At 45.1% G+C, this 21525-nt stretch overlaps 7 protein-coding genes across 7 annotated transcripts; 4 read left to right on the forward strand and 3 right to left on the reverse strand.

Moving 5' to 3' along the window:
- Positions 1 to 630: 630 nt before the first annotated feature.
- Positions 631 to 5049, forward strand: FOIG_14878 (uncharacterized protein; the record flags this gene model as incomplete). The annotated part of the gene is made up of 4 exons (XM_031216170.1): positions 631 to 1078; positions 1126 to 1521; positions 1571 to 4206; positions 4258 to 5049. The coding sequence occupies 4 exons, from the start codon at positions 631 to 633 to the stop codon at positions 5047 to 5049; spliced, it is 4272 nt and encodes a 1423-aa protein (XP_031054086.1).
- Positions 5050 to 5157: 108 nt separating this feature from the next.
- Positions 5158 to 7309, reverse strand: FOIG_14879 (uncharacterized protein; the record flags this gene model as incomplete). Its single annotated transcript, XM_031216171.1, has 4 exons — positions 5158 to 6739; positions 6790 to 6909; positions 6962 to 7120; positions 7200 to 7309. The coding sequence occupies 4 exons, from the start codon at positions 7307 to 7309 to the stop codon at positions 5158 to 5160; spliced, it is 1971 nt and encodes a 656-aa protein (XP_031054087.1).
- Positions 7310 to 8436: 1127 nt separating this feature from the next.
- On the forward strand, positions 8437 to 9103 carry FOIG_14880 (uncharacterized protein; the record flags this gene model as incomplete). The annotated part of the gene is made up of 2 exons (XM_031216172.1): positions 8437 to 8800; positions 8848 to 9103. 2 exons carry the CDS (start codon positions 8437 to 8439, stop codon positions 8958 to 8960), a joined length of 477 nt encoding a protein of 158 aa, XP_031054088.1. The 3' UTR covers positions 8961 to 9103.
- Positions 9104 to 9597: 494 nt separating this feature from the next.
- FOIG_14881 (retrograde regulation protein 2) lies at positions 9598 to 11559 on the reverse strand (the record flags this gene model as incomplete). Its single annotated transcript, XM_031216173.1, has 2 exons — positions 9598 to 11311; positions 11432 to 11559. 2 exons carry the CDS (start codon positions 11557 to 11559, stop codon positions 9598 to 9600), a joined length of 1842 nt encoding a protein of 613 aa, XP_031054089.1.
- A 2885-nt stretch (positions 11560 to 14444) lies between these two features.
- FOIG_14882 (uncharacterized protein) lies at positions 14445 to 16468 on the forward strand (the record flags this gene model as incomplete). Its single annotated transcript, XM_031216174.1, has 11 exons — positions 14445 to 14649; positions 14700 to 14806; positions 14861 to 14904; positions 14955 to 15145; positions 15195 to 15292; positions 15350 to 15439; positions 15489 to 15631; positions 15677 to 15803; positions 15868 to 15999; positions 16051 to 16214; positions 16264 to 16468. 11 exons carry the CDS (start codon positions 14445 to 14447, stop codon positions 16466 to 16468), a joined length of 1506 nt encoding a protein of 501 aa, XP_031054090.1.
- Positions 16469 to 16615: 147 nt separating this feature from the next.
- On the reverse strand, positions 16616 to 19179 carry FOIG_14883 (uncharacterized protein; the record flags this gene model as incomplete). Its single annotated transcript, XM_031216175.1, has 6 exons — positions 18766 to 19179; positions 17847 to 18716; positions 17384 to 17788; positions 17120 to 17331; positions 16868 to 17065; positions 16616 to 16797 (listed from the first exon to the last, which is right to left on the reverse strand). Exons 1-6 carry the CDS (start codon positions 19008 to 19010, stop codon positions 16616 to 16618), a joined length of 2112 nt encoding a protein of 703 aa, XP_031054091.1. The 5' UTR covers positions 19011 to 19179.
- A 635-nt stretch (positions 19180 to 19814) lies between these two features.
- FOIG_14884 (uncharacterized protein) lies at positions 19815 to 20620 on the forward strand (the record flags this gene model as incomplete). Its single annotated transcript, XM_031216176.1, has 3 exons — positions 19815 to 19892; positions 19947 to 20170; positions 20437 to 20620. 3 exons carry the CDS (start codon positions 19815 to 19817, stop codon positions 20618 to 20620), a joined length of 486 nt encoding a protein of 161 aa, XP_031054092.1.
- Positions 20621 to 21525: the final 905 nt, after the last annotated feature.

Genomic DNA, 21525 nt, shown 5'->3' on the forward strand with positions numbered 1-21525 from the left:
TTTTTAGTGCGCTGAGTGTGAAAAGTCACAGTTTTCTCTTTGAAAAGTCGTCTTTAGTATATTTCGCTTATGCGAAAAAGGTTAACGGGTAAACTCAATGGTTAGCACCGTTGTTTCGTGGAGCTCGTACTATCAGGGCCCACGTCAACACGTCATCATGAAATTATTGCTTTTTGGTGATAAGCAGCCACACATCTGTCAGCATCAATTCATGCATATGACAGGACTGTCAGTCAAACTTTCACAAGCCCAGGATGGTGGGGACAGATGCACCTCGATTCATTAGCGAGATGGATACCGAAACCGCATTTTGATGGTGTGGTCGATGTTTGTGTGCCTGGGATGAGCCGTAGTTGATGCCTTATACTTTATGTAGGCTATCCCCGTTTATCAAACCAGGCATCGATCACCAGTCCCTCAAACAGATCTGTCAATTGAACCTATATTCTCTCCAAAGTCTCGGATACAGTATTTCCAGCGGTATCTACGTGGTCAAAGAACCTCGTGTTCACACAGTGTACACAGATTTGCAGTATGGACACAACTAAGAAACAGGCAGAGGAGACAGAGCACTGCGAAATCATCGATCCTGCCCAAACAGAAACCCCAAAATCACAAGATCCCATAAACATGTCTCCCAAAAAACATGAAGAACAATCACACGACGCAGTCCTACAGAAATTAGGCCTTTTGGACCAGACTCTGAACCCGTCAAGTTCAAACTTTGACTTTCAAGCATGGTCTCAAGCACTCGTCAACCTGCGGAGCAGACTAGATCTTCCAACTCCACCACGTTCTGGGTTTGCCTTCAAGAATTTAACTGTCTATGGAAGCGGCCCGTCTGTAGAGCAGCAAGATACTCTATGGACGCTACTTACCCAGCCTTTTAAAATTCGGTCCTGGTTTCGCCCGAAAGAGACCAAGTCTATTCTCACTCGCCTTGATGGAGTCGTCCAGAAGGGACAATTACTGCTTGTTCTAGGCCGCCCTGGTAGTGGTTGTTCAACCTTTCTAAAGACTATCACGGGTGAGATGCAAAGTCTGGAGATTGGCTCAGGCTCCATTCTTCATTACTCAGGTACAACAAACACCAAAAACATCGTAATAGATTATTAACAAGACTAGGCATACCACACCAAGTAATGTCTCACGAATTCAAAGGCGAATTAATCTACAATCAAGAAGTAGACGAACACCTCCCGTACCTAACAGTTGGCCAAACCCTCGAATTTGCCGCTGCGATGCGAACCCCACGGGCTAGACTGCCAGGAATAACACGCAAAGATAGAATAAGCCATGTTGTCCAAGTCATGTTGACGGTTTTTGGTCTATCGCACACCAAACATACGATTGTTGGGAATGATTACATACGGGGTGTTTCTGGCGGCGAAAGAAAAAGAGTTTCTATTGCCGAGACTGCACTTTCTGAAGCTGCTATATCGGCGTGGGATAATTCTACACGAGGGCTAGATGCAGAGTCTGCATTGCATTTTATTAGTCGTCTGCGAACTCTTTCTGACTGTAAGAGTCCTGTAACCTAAGATATGATGATTGACTAATCGTGTTATAGTAACCCAATCATCCAACGCGGCAGCCATATACCAATCATCGCAATCTATCGTTAATCTATTCGACAAAATCTTAGTCCTCTACGAAGGGCGAGGAATCTTCTTCGGTAATGCTTCTTTGGCTTCAGGCTACTTTGAACGTATGGGTTGGTATCGTCATCCAAGACAAACAGCCGGAGACTTTCTAACCGTAGTAACCAACCCCGAGCAAAGGCAAGCCAAAGCAGGACACGAGAACTCAGTGCCTAGAACCTCTGAGGAGTTTGAGCAGTATTGGCGCGACTCAAATGAGTATTTGGCCTTGATGCAAGAAATTGACGAGTATCAGAAGGATTTCTACGGAAACAAAGATGTTACGCAAAAGCAATTCAAGGAAATACGTGGGAAGTTGAAAGCAAAGGGAATGTTGAAGAAAGCTTCACAAACAATCTCATTCCCAATGCAAACTGCCCTTTGCGCAAGAAGAGCAACACAGCAACTCTGGAACGACAAAGCCTCAACCTTTACTACTCTGATTGGAGAGATTATCATTGCACTGGTTGTAGGATCCATCTTCTATGGCACACCGGAGACATCAGATGCATTCTTCTCTTACGGATCTGTGCTCTTCTTCTCAGTCCTTCTCAACGTTCTAATGGCCGTAACGGACACGCACAACCTTTACAAAGGACGCTCTGTTATGGCTAAACAATCGTCCTATGCTTTTTATCGACCGTCTGCCGATGCATTTGCAAATGTTCTAGTTGACATTCCTGTCAAATTCGTCGTTGCTGTCTTCTTCAATATTATTCTCTACTTCTTATCTGGTCTTGCAAAAACAGCATCCCAATTCTTTATTTTTTTCCTTTTTGTCTTCGTCACAACTATCGCTATGTCTATGATCTTCCGCACCATTGCTGCTGCAACGGTTTCTCTTCCTCAAGCCATGGCAATATCTGGATTTCTCGTTCTTGCACTTGTTACATATACGGGATTTGTCCTTCCTGGTCCTGATATGCATCCTTGGTTCAAATGGATCTCCTATATAAATCCACTCGCTTATGCCTTTGAAGCGTTGCTTGTTAACCAAGCACATGGGACTGATTATCCTTGTTCCAACCTTGTGCCATCTTATCCAAATCCCGTGGGCGAGACATTTGTCTGTCCTGTTCCTGGATCTGTGGCCGGGGAGACTTTTGTTAATGGGGATTCTTGGTTTGAAACAAGCTATGACTATAGCTATTCCCATCTATGGCGCAACTTGGGCATTATTTTCGGCTTCTTGTTCTTCTTTTTGGTCACATATCTCTTGGCTACTGAGCTAAACGTGAACTCATCTGTTGGTATTGAAGTCCCTGTCTTCCTACGCGGCCGTCTTCCAAAAGCCGACTCGAAACTCAAAGCCAGAGTCGACATAGAGCGACCGTTGATAACCAACGGTGCAACAATCGAGATTAACTCTGGCGAACCGACACGAACGAAAGCAAATCACTCAGTTTTCTCCTGGAGGAAGTTGACCTTCGATGTCATGATTAAAGGGAATTCAAGGCGACTCCTGGATGAACCATCCGGCTGGGTCAAACCAGGCTCCCTCGTCGCCTTGATGGGCGTATCAGGGGCTGGAAAAACGACACTTCTCAACGCCCTTGCCCAGAGAATGTCCTCAGGCCAAGTCCAGGGCGAGTTCTACGTTGGTGGAAATCCATTACCGGCTTCATTCAAGAGTGAAGTTGGCTATGTCCAGCAGCAAGACGTCCATCTTGAGACATCAACTGTACGTGAAGCCCTACAGTTTTCAGCAATGTTAAGACAGCCTCGCGATATACCGAAAAGCCAGAAACTTCAGTCCGTGGAAGAGACGATTCATCTTGTTGGCATGGATGAATATGCTGATGCTATTGTTGGATTGCCTGGCAAGGGGCTTAATGCAGAGCAACGCAAGCGTCTGAGTATTGGTGTCGAGTTAGCTGGAAAGCCATCCCTGATGCTGTTTCTGGATGAGCCAACTTCAGGACTAGACAGCCAATCGTCAGAGGCAATCTTGAGCCTGCTCCAGAAGCTGGCTATGGGAGGGTTGGGGATCTTGTGTACTATCCATCAGCCAAGTGCCATGCTGTTCCAGAGGTTTGATCGACTGTTGCTTATGGCGCGAGGTGGCAAGGTTGCCTACTTTGGAGATGTCGGCGAGAATTCAGAGACAGTGCTTGGATATTTTGGTGAACGTGCACCAAGGAGGTGTAATGACGATGAGAATCCTGCAGAGTATATCCTGGATATGATTGGAAATTCCAAAGGAGATGAGTTCGACTGGCCTCATCTCTGGAATACCTCCCGAGAGGCCAACGAAGTCACAGCTGAGCTGGAACACATTTCACAATCTTCATCTCCCAAACCATCACATGAACACGATGCTCAAACCCAACAACGCGGCGCCTACCCTGTTCCTCTGACCTCACAAGTACCAATCGTGTACAGACGCATAATGCAGCAATACTGGCGGTCAACAACCTACATCGTCAGTAAATTCATATTAGGTATCGCAGGCACTTTATTCATAGGCTTCTCATTCTTCCAACCTGGTAATTCCATTCTTGGAACCCAAAACGCCATTTTCTCAATTCTCATGGTTTGTGCCATGTTTAGCAGCTTAGTCCAACAGGTACAGTTCTCCGACCATAAAAACTATGTACAGCTAATAGGGTCATTATAGATTATGCCAAAGTTTGTCATGCAGCGTACTATCTATGAAGTGCGTGAGCGTCATTCGAATATGTACTCGTGGACTGTTCTCATCTTGACCAACATCCTGGCGGAAATACCGTATCATATTATCCTTGGTGTAATCACCTTTGCGATATTCAATTACACAGTTTTCGGAATACGCTCATCCGAAGACCAAGGACTGATTCTGTTATTCTTTGTATACTTTTATGTCCTTGTCGGTACATTTGCAGCTATGGTCATTGCACCGTTGCCTGATGCGACGACGGCTGGTCGCGTGACAACAGTCCTATTCTCTATGATGATTCTGTTCGCTGGTGTTTTCCAAACCCCGACTGCTCTACCTGGTTTCTGGATATTCATGTATCGGGTTTCTCCTATGACCTATCTTGTTGGCGGTGTTTCTGTTACGGGGCTTGCGGGTGATACAATCATTTGCTCCGACTCTGAGCTTGCTATCTTTCAGCCTCCAACTGGTGAGACCTGTGGATCATACATGCAGCAATACATTGAGCAGGGTGCACTAGGAACGCTGCTCAATCCTCAGGCTACGACTGATTGTTCGTATTGTCCTCTTCGATATACCGATCAGATCTTGGCTCGTTCTGGTATGTATTATCATGACAGATGGAGGGATTGGGCACTTGGTTTTGCTTATGTTGTTTTCAATATCGCTGCTACATTTTTGCTTTACGCACTGTTCAGATTATCCCTTTGGGGTGCGGGGATTAAGAGAGTCCAAGAAGTGTTTCGGAGGAATGGACACCATACAGGCGTTTAAATGGCCAATATGGCATCGGGTCTTTACAGCTCAAGATTGTAACTATGATATTAGTCTTCTTAGTGCATTGTTCGTAGCTTCACAGTATATCCATCTCTGTTATCTTCCTCAACACGCTGTACTTCCGGAGTCAAACTCACCCCCGTGCCCTCTGTTCTCTTCCATTAACGTTGACTGAAGCTTATCCATCAGCTTTCCCAGAATCCATTCACTTTCTCCCTTGCTACTTATCAAAGGACTCAGATTCCCAATCCACGACCATTTTTCTGAAACGTTATGGCCATCTTTCTGCTGGTCAATTCTACAGTGTGTTCTTGGGTTATGCTCATCTTCTCCAATAAGCTTGAGATACCAGGCCCACTGGTCGAAAGTATAGTGGTGAGGCTTGGACTCTTTGAGGTGGTCAATAATGACACGAATCTCGGACATTAAAAGAAATTGTAAGTCGGCCCCCGGGGGAAGATTCTCAAGATTATTCTGCAAATAGGAGGCGAAACGCGCATGAGGTTGAATGCTCCGTGAATTTGATATCGCGAAAGGAGGTTGATCGGTAGGCAATCGTTGATCAATGGCTTTCAAAGACGCCGCTGTACCATCAGATCCAGTGCTGTGGTCTCTGAAGATCTTGCCAAATGTAATTTTGCTAACAAGACTCTTCACATTCCTAACAAATCCCCGATCATTCGGCAAAATTGTAACATTTCCAATGAGAATAGTTACATCTCGCACAATCCTAACCACAGTATCACTCGCATTCGATATAAGGATCGTCATGGTCGGCAGAGCAAGGAGAGACCAAAACACATAGAACGATCTTCCGAGATTAGACACTGGAGTTAAATCCCCATATCCAATAGTCGTCCAGGCCACGAAGCAGAAATACACCGCATCAAAGTATGTCCAGCCTTGGTAGGCCTGTTCAGCTTTTTGGAAGATTAAAGCGCCTAATAACCATAAAAGGAGCCATAAGAACGTCGAAATGGCCATGGCTACCCATCTTCTGCGTGTGGAAGACTTGGCCTGAATTCTTCGCATTAACTGAAATTCAGCTCTGCGGCGTTCAAACTCGCGTTGTTGTAATTCGGTCGAGCTTGCGTGTGGCGTCTGCAAGTCTTGATAGATAGGGTCCAGCGTGTTAATATTGCATGTGAGGAGCATCTTCCTGATAAGCTTGTCTCGCTTCCTATTGTCTATCCTCGCCCCGATGCATCTCTTCCCATTCTCAAGGATCAAGCTCCTAACTGAGCTGATTACCAAGCCCAGAGAAATAATCCCAGCTAGGGCAAACGGTATCAAGAGTCCTCTCCCCAGGTCAGTCGTGGGGTGATAGTCCCCAAAGCCAACGGTGAAAAGCGTAACCACTGTCCAATATACAGCATCGAGGTAACCCCAGGACTCAATCTCAGAGAAGATATAGGCACCAAGAAGGACGTATATCAGGAGTAAGATGCTCTGAAGCATGAGGGTGCGTTGACTCATGGTTAGTAGCAGGTCCTTGTGATAGCGATGCGTACAAGCGCCCCAAAAAGTGATAGTAAGGAGTGACGCATCGGCAAAATAGAGTATGGCTGCAAACATTCCGTAGTAGAAGGATTGAGACCAAATGATATCTTCATTAGATACTTCTTTGTCTTTGAAAGGCCGAGCGACAGTAGCGCTTAGAGCGATACGACAGATTGAAGAGGTATACCTGTTTGCCTAAAATCAGCAATAAACCATATATTACAATCTTCCTCATACCATCCAAATATCGTGATAGGCAGAGCTAGACCGAAACGGACCCGTCTCGCCATGTTGAGAAGAAGGAAGAGATTCGCAATGGTACCGACTAAGAGCTGGATACCCTCGATGATCAATAACCTAGATTAGAGCATTAGCAAAGATTAATGATCTGATTTCACCAAAATATTACCATGAAGGATCTGGAACATCCACGGCGTCCTCTATATTTCCCCCAGGGATAAGGCTCTGTCGCCACGGCGCAACTAATGAACATATACTAAACGCGGAAGCAACTGGACCCAAAGTGCCAGCGATCATAGGGAATGCTGTTGAGAGGAACCACCAACGGCTGGAACAAATAAGAGAGGCCTGTGTTAGTGGCAATCTATTTATTTATCATCAGCTATTTATTTACGTAGGAAACCTACCTGGGCTCATGTGAAACATCGCCATTGTGTAGCTTTTCTGTCTGAGTAGTAGCGGTGTCTGTGCCGGAGTGCAAATGTTGATTAAAATATTCCTCATCGAGGGGAGCCATGGCGAGCTGTTTCTTGTGTAGCACTTCGGCACGAAAAGACACTCTCGAGATTAAATCTCAAAGCTGAGTAGATTTAGTCATGGGATTGCGATGCTGAGGTTTTCAGTGTTAGCTACCCTAAAGACGATATGGATTTGGTGCTATTAGGACTGCACGTGGTAAGCTCACCATCTTACGGCGAATAGTATATCAATTTCTCCCATTCGATTGCACCTGTGACTGATAGGCCATTCAATTCAGCAAAGTTTACACTAATACACAGTCTTTCCGTCACAACGAGAAAAGCCTGCTTGGCACAGGGTATTGTGTTAGCCATTGGGCTGCCTGGGGATAATAGTCTTTGCAACTAACATTTTCTCAATCTTGTCAACCAATGCCAATCCTAATGGCCTGCAAGGGTAAATGAAAGTTGGTGTGTAAGCGTTAAAAGATGGCCACTTTCTGCCGATGCCACAAAAGTTCCCGCAGGAGTCTAGATCCCAGCTCAAGGGTTTCGTCTAAGGTATAGAATCTAAAGTACCTCCTCGTCCGAATGGATACGAGGCTGCAACGCGTAATTAGACTTGCTTTGAAAACTTATATCCCTATCTTGATGAGTCATAGCACTGTAATGGCTTAATTAGCACATCATGGCTGATAGGATATTATGCATGCAAGCTTTGAAAATCCAGTCACAAATTGTCTCCAGAAGCCCAGGTCGCCTGCCAATAGGTATCCCTCACTCTACCGTTAGTGATTGCCTGTCACATGTTTGCTGCGAGTTCCATTAGTATCATGATCTGACACACCTTTTGCAGATTAGCAACTGGAAGGGCGATCGGATTAATCGTGGCCAGGGTCTGGACCGGAAAGGACCCCTGGTTATCCGATATGTTGGTTATTCAAGCGCTGCGACCAGTAGAATATGTATGTATCGTTAGGGAGGTGTAGCCAAAAGCTTCAACATCGAGGTTGGAAACCCCCCAAGTTCAATCTCGGCATCCTCAAACACAATACGACAACCTATATTAGGCCCCCTTTTCTTCTACGGCTGATGTTTTAATAGAAAATACTGAAATTGTCGATAGCCGTTATCTACCCTTGAACAATCGCTCCTCTTATAATCATACTTTGAAATCCTCAGCACCATGGCCTCCCGGGAGCTTCTCGTGGTGATTCTAAACCATACCAATGAAGAACTCAACACCGAACCTGAATGGCCAACTCTTGTCCACGGCCAATTCATAAAAGACGCAGATCTTCCACCACCGCAAGCAATACTCGCCGGTGAGAGCGGCATGTTGCGTTGCAAATCGAACCACTTGGGCGGAGGGGTCGAAGGCTCAATTACGTACCGTGTCGTCGGATTCGGACCAAGAAACGAAGTGACATTTTCTTGGAGCGTGCCGTATGTTGGTGTGAATAAGTTTAGCGCTGCTTCTGCCATCCCCAATTTCCAGGTGCAAACTTTGGGTGGGCATGGTAATCAGGCTGTTGTTGTCTTTGTTTTTGGTAAGTTAGCCCTTTATGGGAAAGGCTTCTTCTTAGTAACACTTTAGAACCAAGTCAAAAGGCAGATGGAGGGATGGAAGATGGTGGAGTGTTAGCTGCCATTGCTAAGTATCCTCTGGAGTGTGCTGAGGGTCCTTTGAATGGTTTTAATCACAGTTAGGTAAATTTAATATCTTGTCTCAGTTGGAAACTCACATGTGATGTGATAAGAGGATATGTTATTGGCTGAATGAATGCACTGTGTTTGTGGCGGCACACCACCAATATCTATTTACCTTCGGGAGGCTTGGACTGACAGTCCAATCCATAGCTGACCACAAACTTTATCGGATTTTGAAATAGTGCATGGTACGAAGGCCACATAACAGTGCGCAAGGCAAGCCTGCCACGATAAACGCGTAACTATGACGTATCACTACGGGTGACGAACTTTACTCAGCCTCAAAGACGGTTGTTTTTCCTGCCCAATCCACTGTTACCCTTGAAATTATCTACTGATTCAACGAAGTGCCAGGCTTGTGACAATTCGTGATCTTGTCTTTCACTCAATTGATTCACTTTGTAGTGTGGCTGGCTTTACCCGCCTGTAAGTTGAAATAATTTCTTAAATAAATTTGAATAATAAAATACCAGTTAAATATTATATTTAAAGCCATTTCTACTTTGGTAAATAATATCCTGGAAGTTGTATTCCATTGCTGCAAATACTGATACTACCCTTGAAATAAAACAAGTAACACAGGTTCAAGCAAGTGAAAATATTAATATAAAATAAAAGTAGGACTTGTTAATAAATGCTAATTAAGACTATCATCAGACAAGATTAAGATATCTTCTTCTACAATTTTCAGTTTTACCTTTAGCCCCCAGCCATCTGGCCCTCCAATCCAATTCTTCTTTTTACCAATCTTTTCCACTATATTCACATGATCTCTTAAGGCTTTCTTTAGCTTTGCGGGATCATGTTTCATCTTTTGTATAGATATTGTCAGCTGAACACCCTCCCCCTTCTTCTTATGGCCTAGATCCCAAGCCCATTCAGACGAGAGCACAATGCGAGGCTTGCTCTCATCAATCTCTCCTGAGGGATAGAGGCGACCAAGTAGGTATCCGACTCGGCCAAGGTATGCAGCCCACCAAACCTCTTCAGGCGTAATGATAGATTGGAGTGCCTCCTTGAACTTACTCTCGCGTGGGGGTAGCTCTCCCATATAACGCGATTCCAACATGAGGGCAAGTCTGGCTCGGTCTTCATGCGAAACCCCGCGAGTAAAGGCAAGTAGTCCGGTGCTTGTGCTATACATTGCCGCCGTAGATGCAAGCTCTTTATCCATGATCGTATGAACATACATGATATTTGCGAATCCTCGTATAACGTGCTTGCTGATGGACTCTGGGAATCTGCGAGTCCCACCCTGGGAGGGCTTGGGAAATGAGAACATGAGAAGGTTGTAAAGAGCCTCGACTGACTCAGGGGCGAAACGCTGGGTAGTGACCTCGAGCGGGTCCTGAGCTCTGATACTAGGCTCAAGCTCTCTAAATAGAAGTCCTTCTCGCACACCTCCTTGACAGAAGTGTGCAAGTCGGATTCCATGAGGGATCGCGTTGGATAGAGCGTTGATTAGGAATGCGACAGCAGGAACCTGTTTTCTCCTCCGATCTGAAACCCGGAAGACAGAATGTGCATTCCGAGCAACCTCTTCCATGGCTTTTGTGTTCTCAAACCTTTCCTTTCCAACGGTGTATCCGTTAATGATGGATATGGGATGAGGCTTCTCGCCCGTCTGGCTCATATAAAGGAGCAAGTAGCCCCAACCTCGAAATCCACCCCCAGAGAGATATAATGGAAACCCGCCATTTGTCTTTGCTTCCTCAACTAAGCTTTCAGGAATTCGGAGACTTTTGTATGCGTCCTCAAAATTCTTTGACATCTCCTGGCGAAGCTTTTCTCGTGCTTTCTCTGCCTCATGTTTCGACTTACCCCTTTTAAGGTCCTCCAAAGTCTTCGTCAATGCTGCAGCTCCGTAAGGAAAGCTTATTGATCCTTTGTCACTAATGCGGACGTTCCCGCCTTGTGATATAATCCAGGTAATCTGAGTGCTGCCACCGCCAAGGTCCATCATAAGTCCTCTAATATCAGAGAAACCGCTTGCAACACCTAGAGAACCGATACGTCCTTCATCTTCTTTAGGGAGCATATCAACGACAAGTCCGGTAGCTGCCTTTATTTTCTTTATGAATTCAGCTGAGTTGAGAGCAGCTCGAGTTGCTTCAGTGGCGACAACATGGATGTTCGCTTCGGGAACGCCAAGGTCGGTGCAGACAATTTTGAAACGATTCAGCGCAGCAATAACGTCGTCAATAGTATCAGGTGGGATAGGTACTTGGTGGCCGGTCTCTGGATCAAATTGGGCGTCGTAAAGTGATATACTGACACGATACACATGGATTGTAGGAAGAATACGAGAGAAAGGTGGAGATAGATCCGTGACGGAGAATCGGATGCCGTTACTAGTATATCTGTCAGCCTCAAAGCCAATGATTTCCATCTGTTCAAGACCCGTTTATTATTATATTAATAACCAAGGAATAATTTGCCGTACTTCATTTTCCATACAGGGCGTTACTTACCTCCCCATATCCACTATACCACGTAGGTAGGAGGAATCCACTGTTTGTAGTTCATCTCGGGGCCTTATAGGAGGGGCAGGTGAGTGTGAGTCCACAACAATTTCATAATCGGAGATGGAGAAATCCATTATGACGTTTGAGAAAACCTGAATTGAATGATTTGGGTAGCTTAGCCGAAGGATCTGGATGAAGAGTTGATTAAGGTAATGACATAAACAAGACAACGATTAATGATCCTACGGGTGAATATAAGTGACGGTGGTAGGCGAACTTTAGCTTGTAAAGTGGCTTTTAAGTAAATATTTGCAAAGGGTTATGGGTTGAATTAGCTATTTATGTCCAGATTCCAATCGATGGTCTTACACAACGTTGACATTCAGGCGCCTGAACGCTCTCTCATAGATACGTCAAGTCCATCGATATAATTGGCTCGAGTTTGAGGTGGTGTGAGACATGAACGTCAATGCATGATGAAAATGTATTAGCCAATGACACTATTTGTAAATAAAAGGATATTAATGTACTCCGACTTCTGTTAAGAGTTTCAGTTAGTCGGGAACAATAATGCAGAGGATTAAGTAAGGTTTACTGCTTAATACATACCATCCGCAATCTATTCTACGGCCATGATCAGCAGTTCATTGACAGCGCCTCGCTACGTCCTTCTCCGTCACGAAGCGGAAGGGGGCCAACACTACCTCCGGACGTTCTGGGATGATTGAGGCTCGAAATAAAGGCGAAATATATAACTCACATTGACTAGACATCCTTGTTGCTTGATAAAGTCGTGTAAAGCATCCAGCCTTGCATTCTTGTTAAAAAGAAGTAACACTATCCTTTGCCATGATGATAATACATTATTGTGACACAGTATCTTCTACAAAGTTCATACGGCTGGGGAACAAATCATAATGAATCATGCTCTTAAATGATAAGCAGCCACTTTATGGAAAATTCGCGCCTGTCAGCGCTACCACATGCATATGTCTTAAGCTGAGTGCAGTGGAGATCGAGCGAAAGTTGCCAGTTTGAACTCAGTGAAGCCTCGGTGTAAAGGCGCGCGGTCAGCGCCAGCTCTCAGCCAGATTCACCTCTAAATAACACATCTCAAAACACATCAATTAAGTCTCATCATGTCCGTAAAGAATGCCGAACATGGGGGGTTCTAGATTGCATAGTCACGTGGGCACCTGGAACCCATTATCCTAAAGGTGTTTAAACCTATTCTTCTATTCCTCATTGTTATATACCCCTAATTGTTGCCTACCCCTGTCCACTTCCTAAGTGCTTATATATGTCCAGTTTATTCTATATAATTTATATTATAGTAACTGATTTATCTTATTTTAATTAATAATTTATATATACATTAACGTGTTTAATAAGCATGTGCTGCACTTTTCCCTCTTATATTATATATTTTACCTAAATAATTAGCTCTTAACTATTTATTATACCACAGCCTTCAACTGAAGCTAAATCCCCTCCTGCTCTTTAGGCTCTTTAGAAAGTGTTGGCCAAGACAAATACTAGGCGTCACTAGGCTTCAGCGTCACCAAAAGCTGGACGACAGGAAACTCTTACAGCTGCAACGGCTGCCAGAAAAACACTGTCTGCATTTGGTACAACATCGCCCACACGACTTGTAAGTTACCCTGAGACGGAGCACGCAACTTGAGATAAGGTTGACAGATAGCAGACACCGTGAAAGAAACTTCGCGCACGCCAGGCGAGTATAAGCACGAGACGAACATATATGACATTTCTTCTCCCAGCCAGAACAACAAAGGCGGCAGTTACTACTGCGTTGTCGGTCATTGTAAAGCCAAGGGTGATAGTTGGTGGGATAGGAGGGCCGTTATGCCGTTCCTTGAAATAGCAGAATAGGCGACAGCCGTAGTTTGTCAGATTTGCAACATATTTCTTATCTGTTAGTTTAGTTACCCCGATTTTAGGGTTTTTTAATTTCAAGAAAATACCTCTTCTTTTGATTCAGTGTCCCTCGATTTGCGGTTCTAAGTTTTGTATAGTCATATAAGCTCTCAGCCACAAGTCTCAGCTCCAAATAACACAACTGTTCTGCGATTCTTACGGCCCCGAGAAGAACTTACAAATATGGTACAAAACTCATATTCAAACTCGGAACCTTGAATTCGACTAGCAAGGTTGGCAAAAATGTTTACACATCTCCGTTCCCGCGATTTTCAGTTGCGATCGACGGAGCGGAAGCAAAGGCTGACAAAATGCCCTTGGAGGAACCGCAAATATCTTTTGTCAGACATATACGTAAGTTCTGTGTGGTGATATAAGCTCTCAGCGACGGGTCTCAATTGCAAATAACACATCTGGCTCACAACTTAGACATTGTACCAAAATACCTAACCAATTGCTAGTCAGACATGTACGTAGTTCCGATTGAGCCGATGATGTTGGACCAGACTCTGCTGAGTTACACGCACGTAACAAGCGACTGGTAATAACATCAGGCTCGGATGAACTTGGACAACAGGCCACAGCACCTTCGGATTGCCCAGCATACCTCCAGTACTTTATTCGTCAGGTATGAGGACGCATCCTTGTTGATGTCTGTTAAGAGGTTACCTGACAAGACACAAAACTACGCGCTTGTGTCCGGTACTCCTTGTTGCTCCGTAAGCTTACGACTTGGTTAGGCTATTGAGGGGCGAACAACCAATGGCAAGTGCCGAGAAAATTGTGGAAGCCTCCCGGGTGGGGAGACGCGGAGATGACCCGGCCAAACCTACATAAGCGGCGGGGAGATGATCCGAGGTGGAAACGCCATCTGCAGAGACAACAAGAAATCACTCTGGATGGGGAATACTAGAGCTGAATATGAGTATAAAAATATGGCGATGGCGTCTTTAACGAACAGGGATAAAGGTTCTGGATGGAGAGCTTTTCGATTCAAAAATCGAATCACTTCGCTGCCCAGTTCGTATAAGAAGTCAAACTATCAAATACTTACCTGCATCGTCGATTTAAGACGGCAACGATGGCTTTAGATATACCATATTGGCTAATTGCGGTCGTATGCGTAGCTGTGTACGTTGCACAGTCAATTCTGTATAATTTATTTTTCCACCCACTTCGGAGCTACCCTGGTCCAGTCTTTGCCAAGATATCCATCATCTGGAGTCGACAAGCAAATTTCTATGGCCTCAAGTATATGAGAATTCACGAAGCTCATCGCAAGTATGGTATGTTCTGCACTAGGATAGCCCTTCTGGATGTCTTGCAGCTAATGTAGTAGGCTCTGTGGTTCGAATCGCGCCTAACGAGCTGTCCTTCGCGGACCCAGCTGCCGTTCGTGACATTTACACAAACAGTGCCTTTCAAAAAGAAGAGAACTTTTATGTGAGACTCTCCACAAACTAGACACCCCGCCGCTAACCGTGTTCAAATCTGTAGTTTGCAAAGAGAGGCTATGAGGAAGAGCATCTTTTCAGCTTTCGGTAAGAGCGCTGAACACTTATCTCAGCACATTGACTCATCTGCTGTTAAGAAATCCCGAGGCGCATAACCAGCGACGAAAGCTCCTATCCCGCGGTTACTCCCAAGGTAGTTTGCTGGATATAGAAAACGATATTGCGGCCAAAATACAAACTTTTCTCGACCTCCTTGCCACAAAAGCTGTCAATGGCAATGCGGTAGATGTATACACCTTTGTACATCTTTTTTCATTTGACGTGGTTTGTAAGTCGTATTAGCTGCATGTTGGTGAGGAACAAATTAACAATCATAGATCGTTTGCTCTTCGGAGATGACCCTAGGTCCCTTGAACTAGGAGGAGAACACAAGGTTCTGTCTTACCTTAGGGCATGGCGTCCACTCTTTACCTATGTGTGTACAACACACTACGAGTTTCACACCTTCAAGAATACTAATACGACGTGACAGAAAGAGGTATTGCCGCAGCTGGAGTGGCTTGGTGTGTATCTACCAGGCATATTTGGGAACAACTTCCGTAAAGTCAGGCAGTGGAAGATTGTGAGTGGTAGTCTAGTCGTGGAAGAACGCTCACTGACGATAAGAAAAGTATTCCGTCGACCTGATCAAGACATCTCGGCAGAATAACATCATCACGCCGTTCTTTCGTTCTCTTCTATACGGAGAGAAAGACGGTTACCTTAATCGGCCACTCACGGATTCAGAGGTGGCTGAGGAGTGCATGAGCGGAATGTGAGTTCGGTATCTCGGATGATTTCGTGAGCTGACGACTGTCAGGTTTGGCGGTACAGGAACAACCGCCAACACGTTTGTGTTTCTTCTCTGGGCTACTTTGCAACGACCAGAAGTAGTGGAGAAGCTTGAAGCAGAACTAAGAGCAGCTTTTCCCAACCCGGACTCGGTGGTCGACTATCAGGCATGTTCTTCGCTGATTAAGGACAAACAATAAGTGGAACTGACACGCCTAGACCTGCGCTCGTCTGTCCTATCTACAGGCAGTGACGAACGAAACCCTCCGCATGTATCCGACAATTGTCGCCATCTTGCCCAGAGTCGCCAAGAAGGACACCACTGTCGCGGGTCTTCAAATACCAAAAGGCGTAAGCTATTCCATCCTCTGACATAAATTCACTAATAACAAATCATACCAGACTGTTGTGGGAACACAGAACTATACCATTCATCGCTCGGAACCAGCATTCCATGATCCAGATAACTTCCTCCCCGAGCGCTGGCTCGACGACAAGAACGTTGATGCTAGAAAAGAGGCATTTGTGCCGTTCTCGGTTGGTCCTCGCAGATGCATAGGAATGAAGTAAGTATAGGTATTGACACTCTCTATTGAGTTCAACGTTGACATGCAGGAGTCTTGCACAAATGGAGTTGAGCAAACTCATAGCGGCGTTCTTCCTACGCTTCAATGCCACCATTGATCCTAGTATGCGGCCCGAAGAAATGAGGATATTTGACAGTTTCAATGCTGGTCCAGCTGGGAGGAGGTTGCTTATTAGGCTTAAAGAGAAACATTCAGAAGCTAAAACTCCTGGTACTATCGCCATTCAACACTAGTGGGACATCATTTCGCATGAATCAGTAGTGCATTGGGACATTTGGTGGAATTCAGAAGTTAAATTATCAGCCGATAGAAGTATGAGGTATACCTCACACAGACGACACGTGGGGCAACATGTCTGATGGATATATACTTCTTTACTTTTAGTCTTGAGATTCGAACATAGCTCCCCAATCAATGCTGTTCAATGTCTGTTGGATAGCGCAGTCATCAAAGAAAGGATCCATTATGGGTGCCATATCAAAGTTTCCAGAAAAGAAGCTTTGAGATAAAGGTTCAGTGAGAGCTTGGACATCGCAGATCCTCTTAGTGGGTACTGAAGATCCTATTTCAATGGCATGCATGTTAGAAAGGTTTGAGAGAGAAAAATGAGATGAGCTTGAAACAGTGCGTACCTGTATGTTCGATGCGTTGGAGTCGACCTTTGAGATTCTGAACGACACGTATGGCTTCTGTTGAAGATTTTACCTCCGAGGCAAGGGAGGTAAAGATTTCCATGGCCAGGGATAACGAATAATCAACAGCAATCTTTACCTCGTCATCTGGATTAGACAATATAGAGGCTTGCAGGACCGTCGCTGCGCCGAAGGTGACTATTATTTGGTGTCAGAAATGTTGTTTCCCGAGACTGCACAATTTAGACGTACAGTAGACACTCCACCATGCCGAACATCTGTAAACGGTGCCCAGGCCTCGGTGTAAGACTAAAATCAGCTTGTGGGCGGTTTCTTGGCATTCCTGGGTCATCTCCTTGACAACTGCCTCGTCAAAGTTTTTGTGGTGAGAGCTTCCGATTGTAGCAGAGAATTCAGCGGGAAGGGTGAGGGGCCGCAGCAAAAGGAGACGCGTATAAAGAAAGCTATATGTCATGAGCATCAGGCAAATATCGAAGGGAAACTTCAATGACTTACCGACAGTATAAAATTCTTGGTTGAAGAAGAGTGTTATCTTGCTGGACATCCGAGTCTGTACAAGTACCCTGGAGTGTCAGATAACCCGGGAGGCCATCCAAAAATACATCCAGCTGTGAGTTCAGACGAAGCATCTCATCCAAGTCCAGTAAGGGCATTTTTGTCTGGTTATCGATGTCCATAACTTGCTCCTGAGCGTCTTGTGCATAGAAAGATTTCAACACGTCATCAAGAATTTCTAGAAGACGGATTGTATATACAAACAATCCAAGCCGACATGAGGAGCCTGGCGGTTGAGTTCCTTCTCCGATTTCGAGAAGGTACTCGTCGTCGATGGTAATCGGCAAAGGCACACGGGACCTGCACGGCAGCATGGACGGCCTCCCGAACGTGGTGCAAATAAGCCTTTCATTACGCGGTGAGTACGCTTTATCGCATGGTTAAGTAGCACAAGTGAACGTACCTATCCAACGTCACGCACACGTACCATACTCGTCTTCGCATTTCTCTTTCTAGTTGGCTGGTAGAACTGGATTTACGTGCATCGGTATGCAGGCCAAGGCTTTGTGCCACTCTAGTCGCCAGTCCTACCATGTTCCAACATCGGTTCGAGTGCATTGTTGATTGCAGATGAAGAGCGGTTAGCAGAAGCAATTGGACGACTGGTAGTGTCGCCTCGTCCAAGGTATCGATTGGCACGAGCCTCCTCGCTCTCTGGTAGAACTGGTCTGCCAAAGCGGCCCGGTTACCCGTTTTTGGGCTGTGGGTAAACCTGCATCCAATTGCGAGGACCATATTTAGTGTTGCCAGCATGATAGAGTTTTCTGTTGCTTCACTGCCATCTTCAACGTCTCCGGGCTCCCATAGGCGATTATAGAAGCGCATGAATGTTGGGATGTGCAAAATGGGATATACCGGATGGACGATATCCCAAAAGCTCTGAAGATACCTGTCAGATATGCTTCGAATAGGTACAAGATCTAGGACAGCCAGATCTTTGCATTGTTCTTTGGCATCGGTTCTATATCGCTTTGCTCCCCGATGTTCGGCTGTATCAGCCGCTGGCTGGTCCAATGCCTCAGTCTCGCCTGTAATGAGTAGTACGTGTTCAACAAATGCGATCGTCGAGGACGGACCATAGAGCAGATGTTGATCCTTGTTAGGTAACGAGACAGTCGCCAGTCCATCGGTTGACTCAGCTTCGTCAGTATCTGTCGCTTCTGGTTCCGATGCTGAGCTTTTTGGAGCGCTGATCCTCGGGGAACGGCCACCAATCTCCTGCTTGCGGCTTCTCTCAAGTTCTTCCAATCGCTCCTCCAATGCTTGAATGTGTCTCGATGGGAGTCAACACTACTGGAGCTCGTGACATACACAATACGTACTTCTGCGTTTTTAACGTGCCCTCCTCATACAGACACTCTTGCTCAGATCCTCTTCTTCTGCATACATCGCAAACTGGCCGTTTGCCGTCACAGCGGACTTTGCGAGCACGGCAGCAATCGCAAGCGAGTTGTACCTTTCGACGTTTTCGACGTGGTTCCGGCTCGTATGGGATCGAAAGGTCTGTTCCAGCAGGAAAATTGCTAAAAACATCATCAAACGGCTGGTTCGAGTCTTGGGACGACATCGAGAACTCGCAGAACAAGAATTGTGCTCGCAAGGTTGAGGGCACGCAATTGCTGTACCGCCTTACTGAACCAGTTCGTACGGAAGAAGAGGGGTTGAGGTTTCGGGTGTTTTGTGCGCTCTAAACTCTATATCCTGCACTTACTGGCTTGAATCGGAGGATGGACATGGTTGTTAATGACTAATTGATGCGGGGAAGTTCATTCTTTGCTAGAAGTAAGTATGGTTATATTAGTGTACTAAGGACTGACTAAGCGGGCATTGACGGCAGACGCGCCATCACGATGTATTCCAGGGCCCTACTATTTATTAAGGATTTCTATTTAAATAATTATTAAAAGTAAAAAATATAATTTATTAATTATTAATTTAAAATAAAATAATCTTAACCTCTAAAATATTATGTAAATATTAAAATAATAAATTAAAAATAACTTTTATTTTATATTTTCTTATTATTTTTAATAAATAGTTTATATAAATTATAAGAAGGATATCTCTCTAATATTAAGTAATTAAGGTTACTTATCTTATATTTACTTCTGCCTAAACTTAGCCCTTAAGAACCTTTACACCTTGCTTATTAGAATTACTCTAAAGAAAGATAGACCGCAATTTATAAGACAAAGTTTGACAATCGGACTTCTTCTAACACCGATTGAGGCGGGCGTCGGTCTTTACATCGAACTGATGAGTCAATGCTTTTCCGACAGTCACCGAGTGCCCAATTTCTCCGAGGTTTGAAGGTGTCCGAAAGTGGGTGCCGTCAAAGCGCTAAGGCTAACTAAAAGCCGCCTCACAAACCATGCTTGTTCTTGTAGCCGGTGCAACTGGCAACCTTGGCCAGAAGCTCATCGACAGCCTTTATTCACGTGGCCATCAAGTCCGTGGTCCCGGACGCAACCCACACAAGATCGGCTAAGCCCGTCGGGACAAGCTGGAGTGCTTTGTCCAAAGCGAACCCTATTATGACGTCCCTGCCATCGAGAGTGCTTGCAAAGTTGTTGATGCTGTCATCTGTGCCTATACGGGCATGCCTGAATCGTCACTCGACGGCCAGCTTCTCTTGTTCCGTGCTGTCGAGCGAGAAGGGATAAAGAAGTATGTCGCCGCTTCGTGGAACTTTGACTGGAAGAATATGAATCTCGGGGTGCATGAGAGGTATGATGCATATATTGCGTTTCGAAACCAGGTTGAACTCAGCTCTGATATCACGCCTAATTACTTCTTTACCTGAGTTCTAGCCGAAGTATTGTTCTCACCCCCTGGCCACGGAGACTTTAGTCCTGCTAATAAAGGTGCCTGGGACCCTAAACGGAAGGCCATGGGGATCTGGGGTACAGGTAAGGATAAATGACACTGGATTACAGAGCGTGATGCAGCAGAATTTACAGTGGCTGTCATCGGGCGCGATTATGCTTCTGAAGGAGGCATTGGTCGGTATCCTCTGGCTTCGATACTCTGGAAGACATCGCCAAGACATATGGGCAAGTAAGAAACTGCCATGTCGATATCCGCAAGAGGGGTGGTGGAGAGGAGCTGGATAACGATAAGCTCTATGTCAAGACGACTAGTCTGGAGGAATTTCTGCGCCAGTATCCACAGCTCTGATCATCATGTATGTAAGAGATGAATTGTGGGCAACAGCATCATCATTACCATCATCAACTGTCATGTATTCAGTAGCTACAGCTAGATCAAACCCCCTCACTTGTTTCTACCAGTTACAGCAGCGTATTGTGAGAGGCCCGATCGTGACATATCAGCAATCGACCTAGATAATCCGCCTTTCACTACTGTATAACAACGTTTCCCGTCAACCATATACAGCATTATAATCTTAGCATCTCATATGCAGGTGTTGTTGAAGTGGAAGATGGACTATGTATACTAGTTTGAGAGGCCGGAGTTACCTCTAGGCAACGCTTGAGGATGCGTAGTCTCGGACGGAACCCGCCTGTCAAACTCGACTCTACTTCGACTTTTTCATTTCTTTTTTCTTTTTTCTCTTTTTACCTATCTCCTTAACACCTAAACGCTTATAGGGCTTTGGCTGCCCTACCTACCCCTAATAATTAGCATATACCTTTAAGTTATTTAAATTTTAAATTAGTTACTTTTTAGCAGGGAAAGTTTATTTTATGTCGAATTACTTGCGAGGATACGTAACCACCTTCCAGCTGAGCGGATGTTGGGTTACGTTGATATATCAGATTGGTTGAAGGCGACAGGGTAAGCTCCAAACTGAATTAGCCTACATCGTCCATTCTCATTATAACATAAACAAATGAAGGCATTTACACTAAGTCATCATGATTTCATCATTACCGTCTACTCCAAACTTAAGGGTAAAATGGGTGTTTAGCGACAGACTTGCCCCGCGTCCTACTCGACCTTGAGATTAAAATATTTTGGTTTTAACTTTGCATGTGCAGGGTGACATTCGCAGCTGACAAACCTTTAAGGTTATCACAAAGTTAACGGGATGCTCTGAATCAGAGGCCAAGGTGGTTTTA

Source organism: Fusarium odoratissimum (assembly GCF_000260195.1).
Source record: "Fusarium odoratissimum NRRL 54006 unplaced genomic scaffold supercont1.45, whole genome shotgun sequence".
Taxonomy (NCBI): Eukaryota; Fungi; Ascomycota; class Sordariomycetes; order Hypocreales; family Nectriaceae; genus Fusarium; species Fusarium odoratissimum.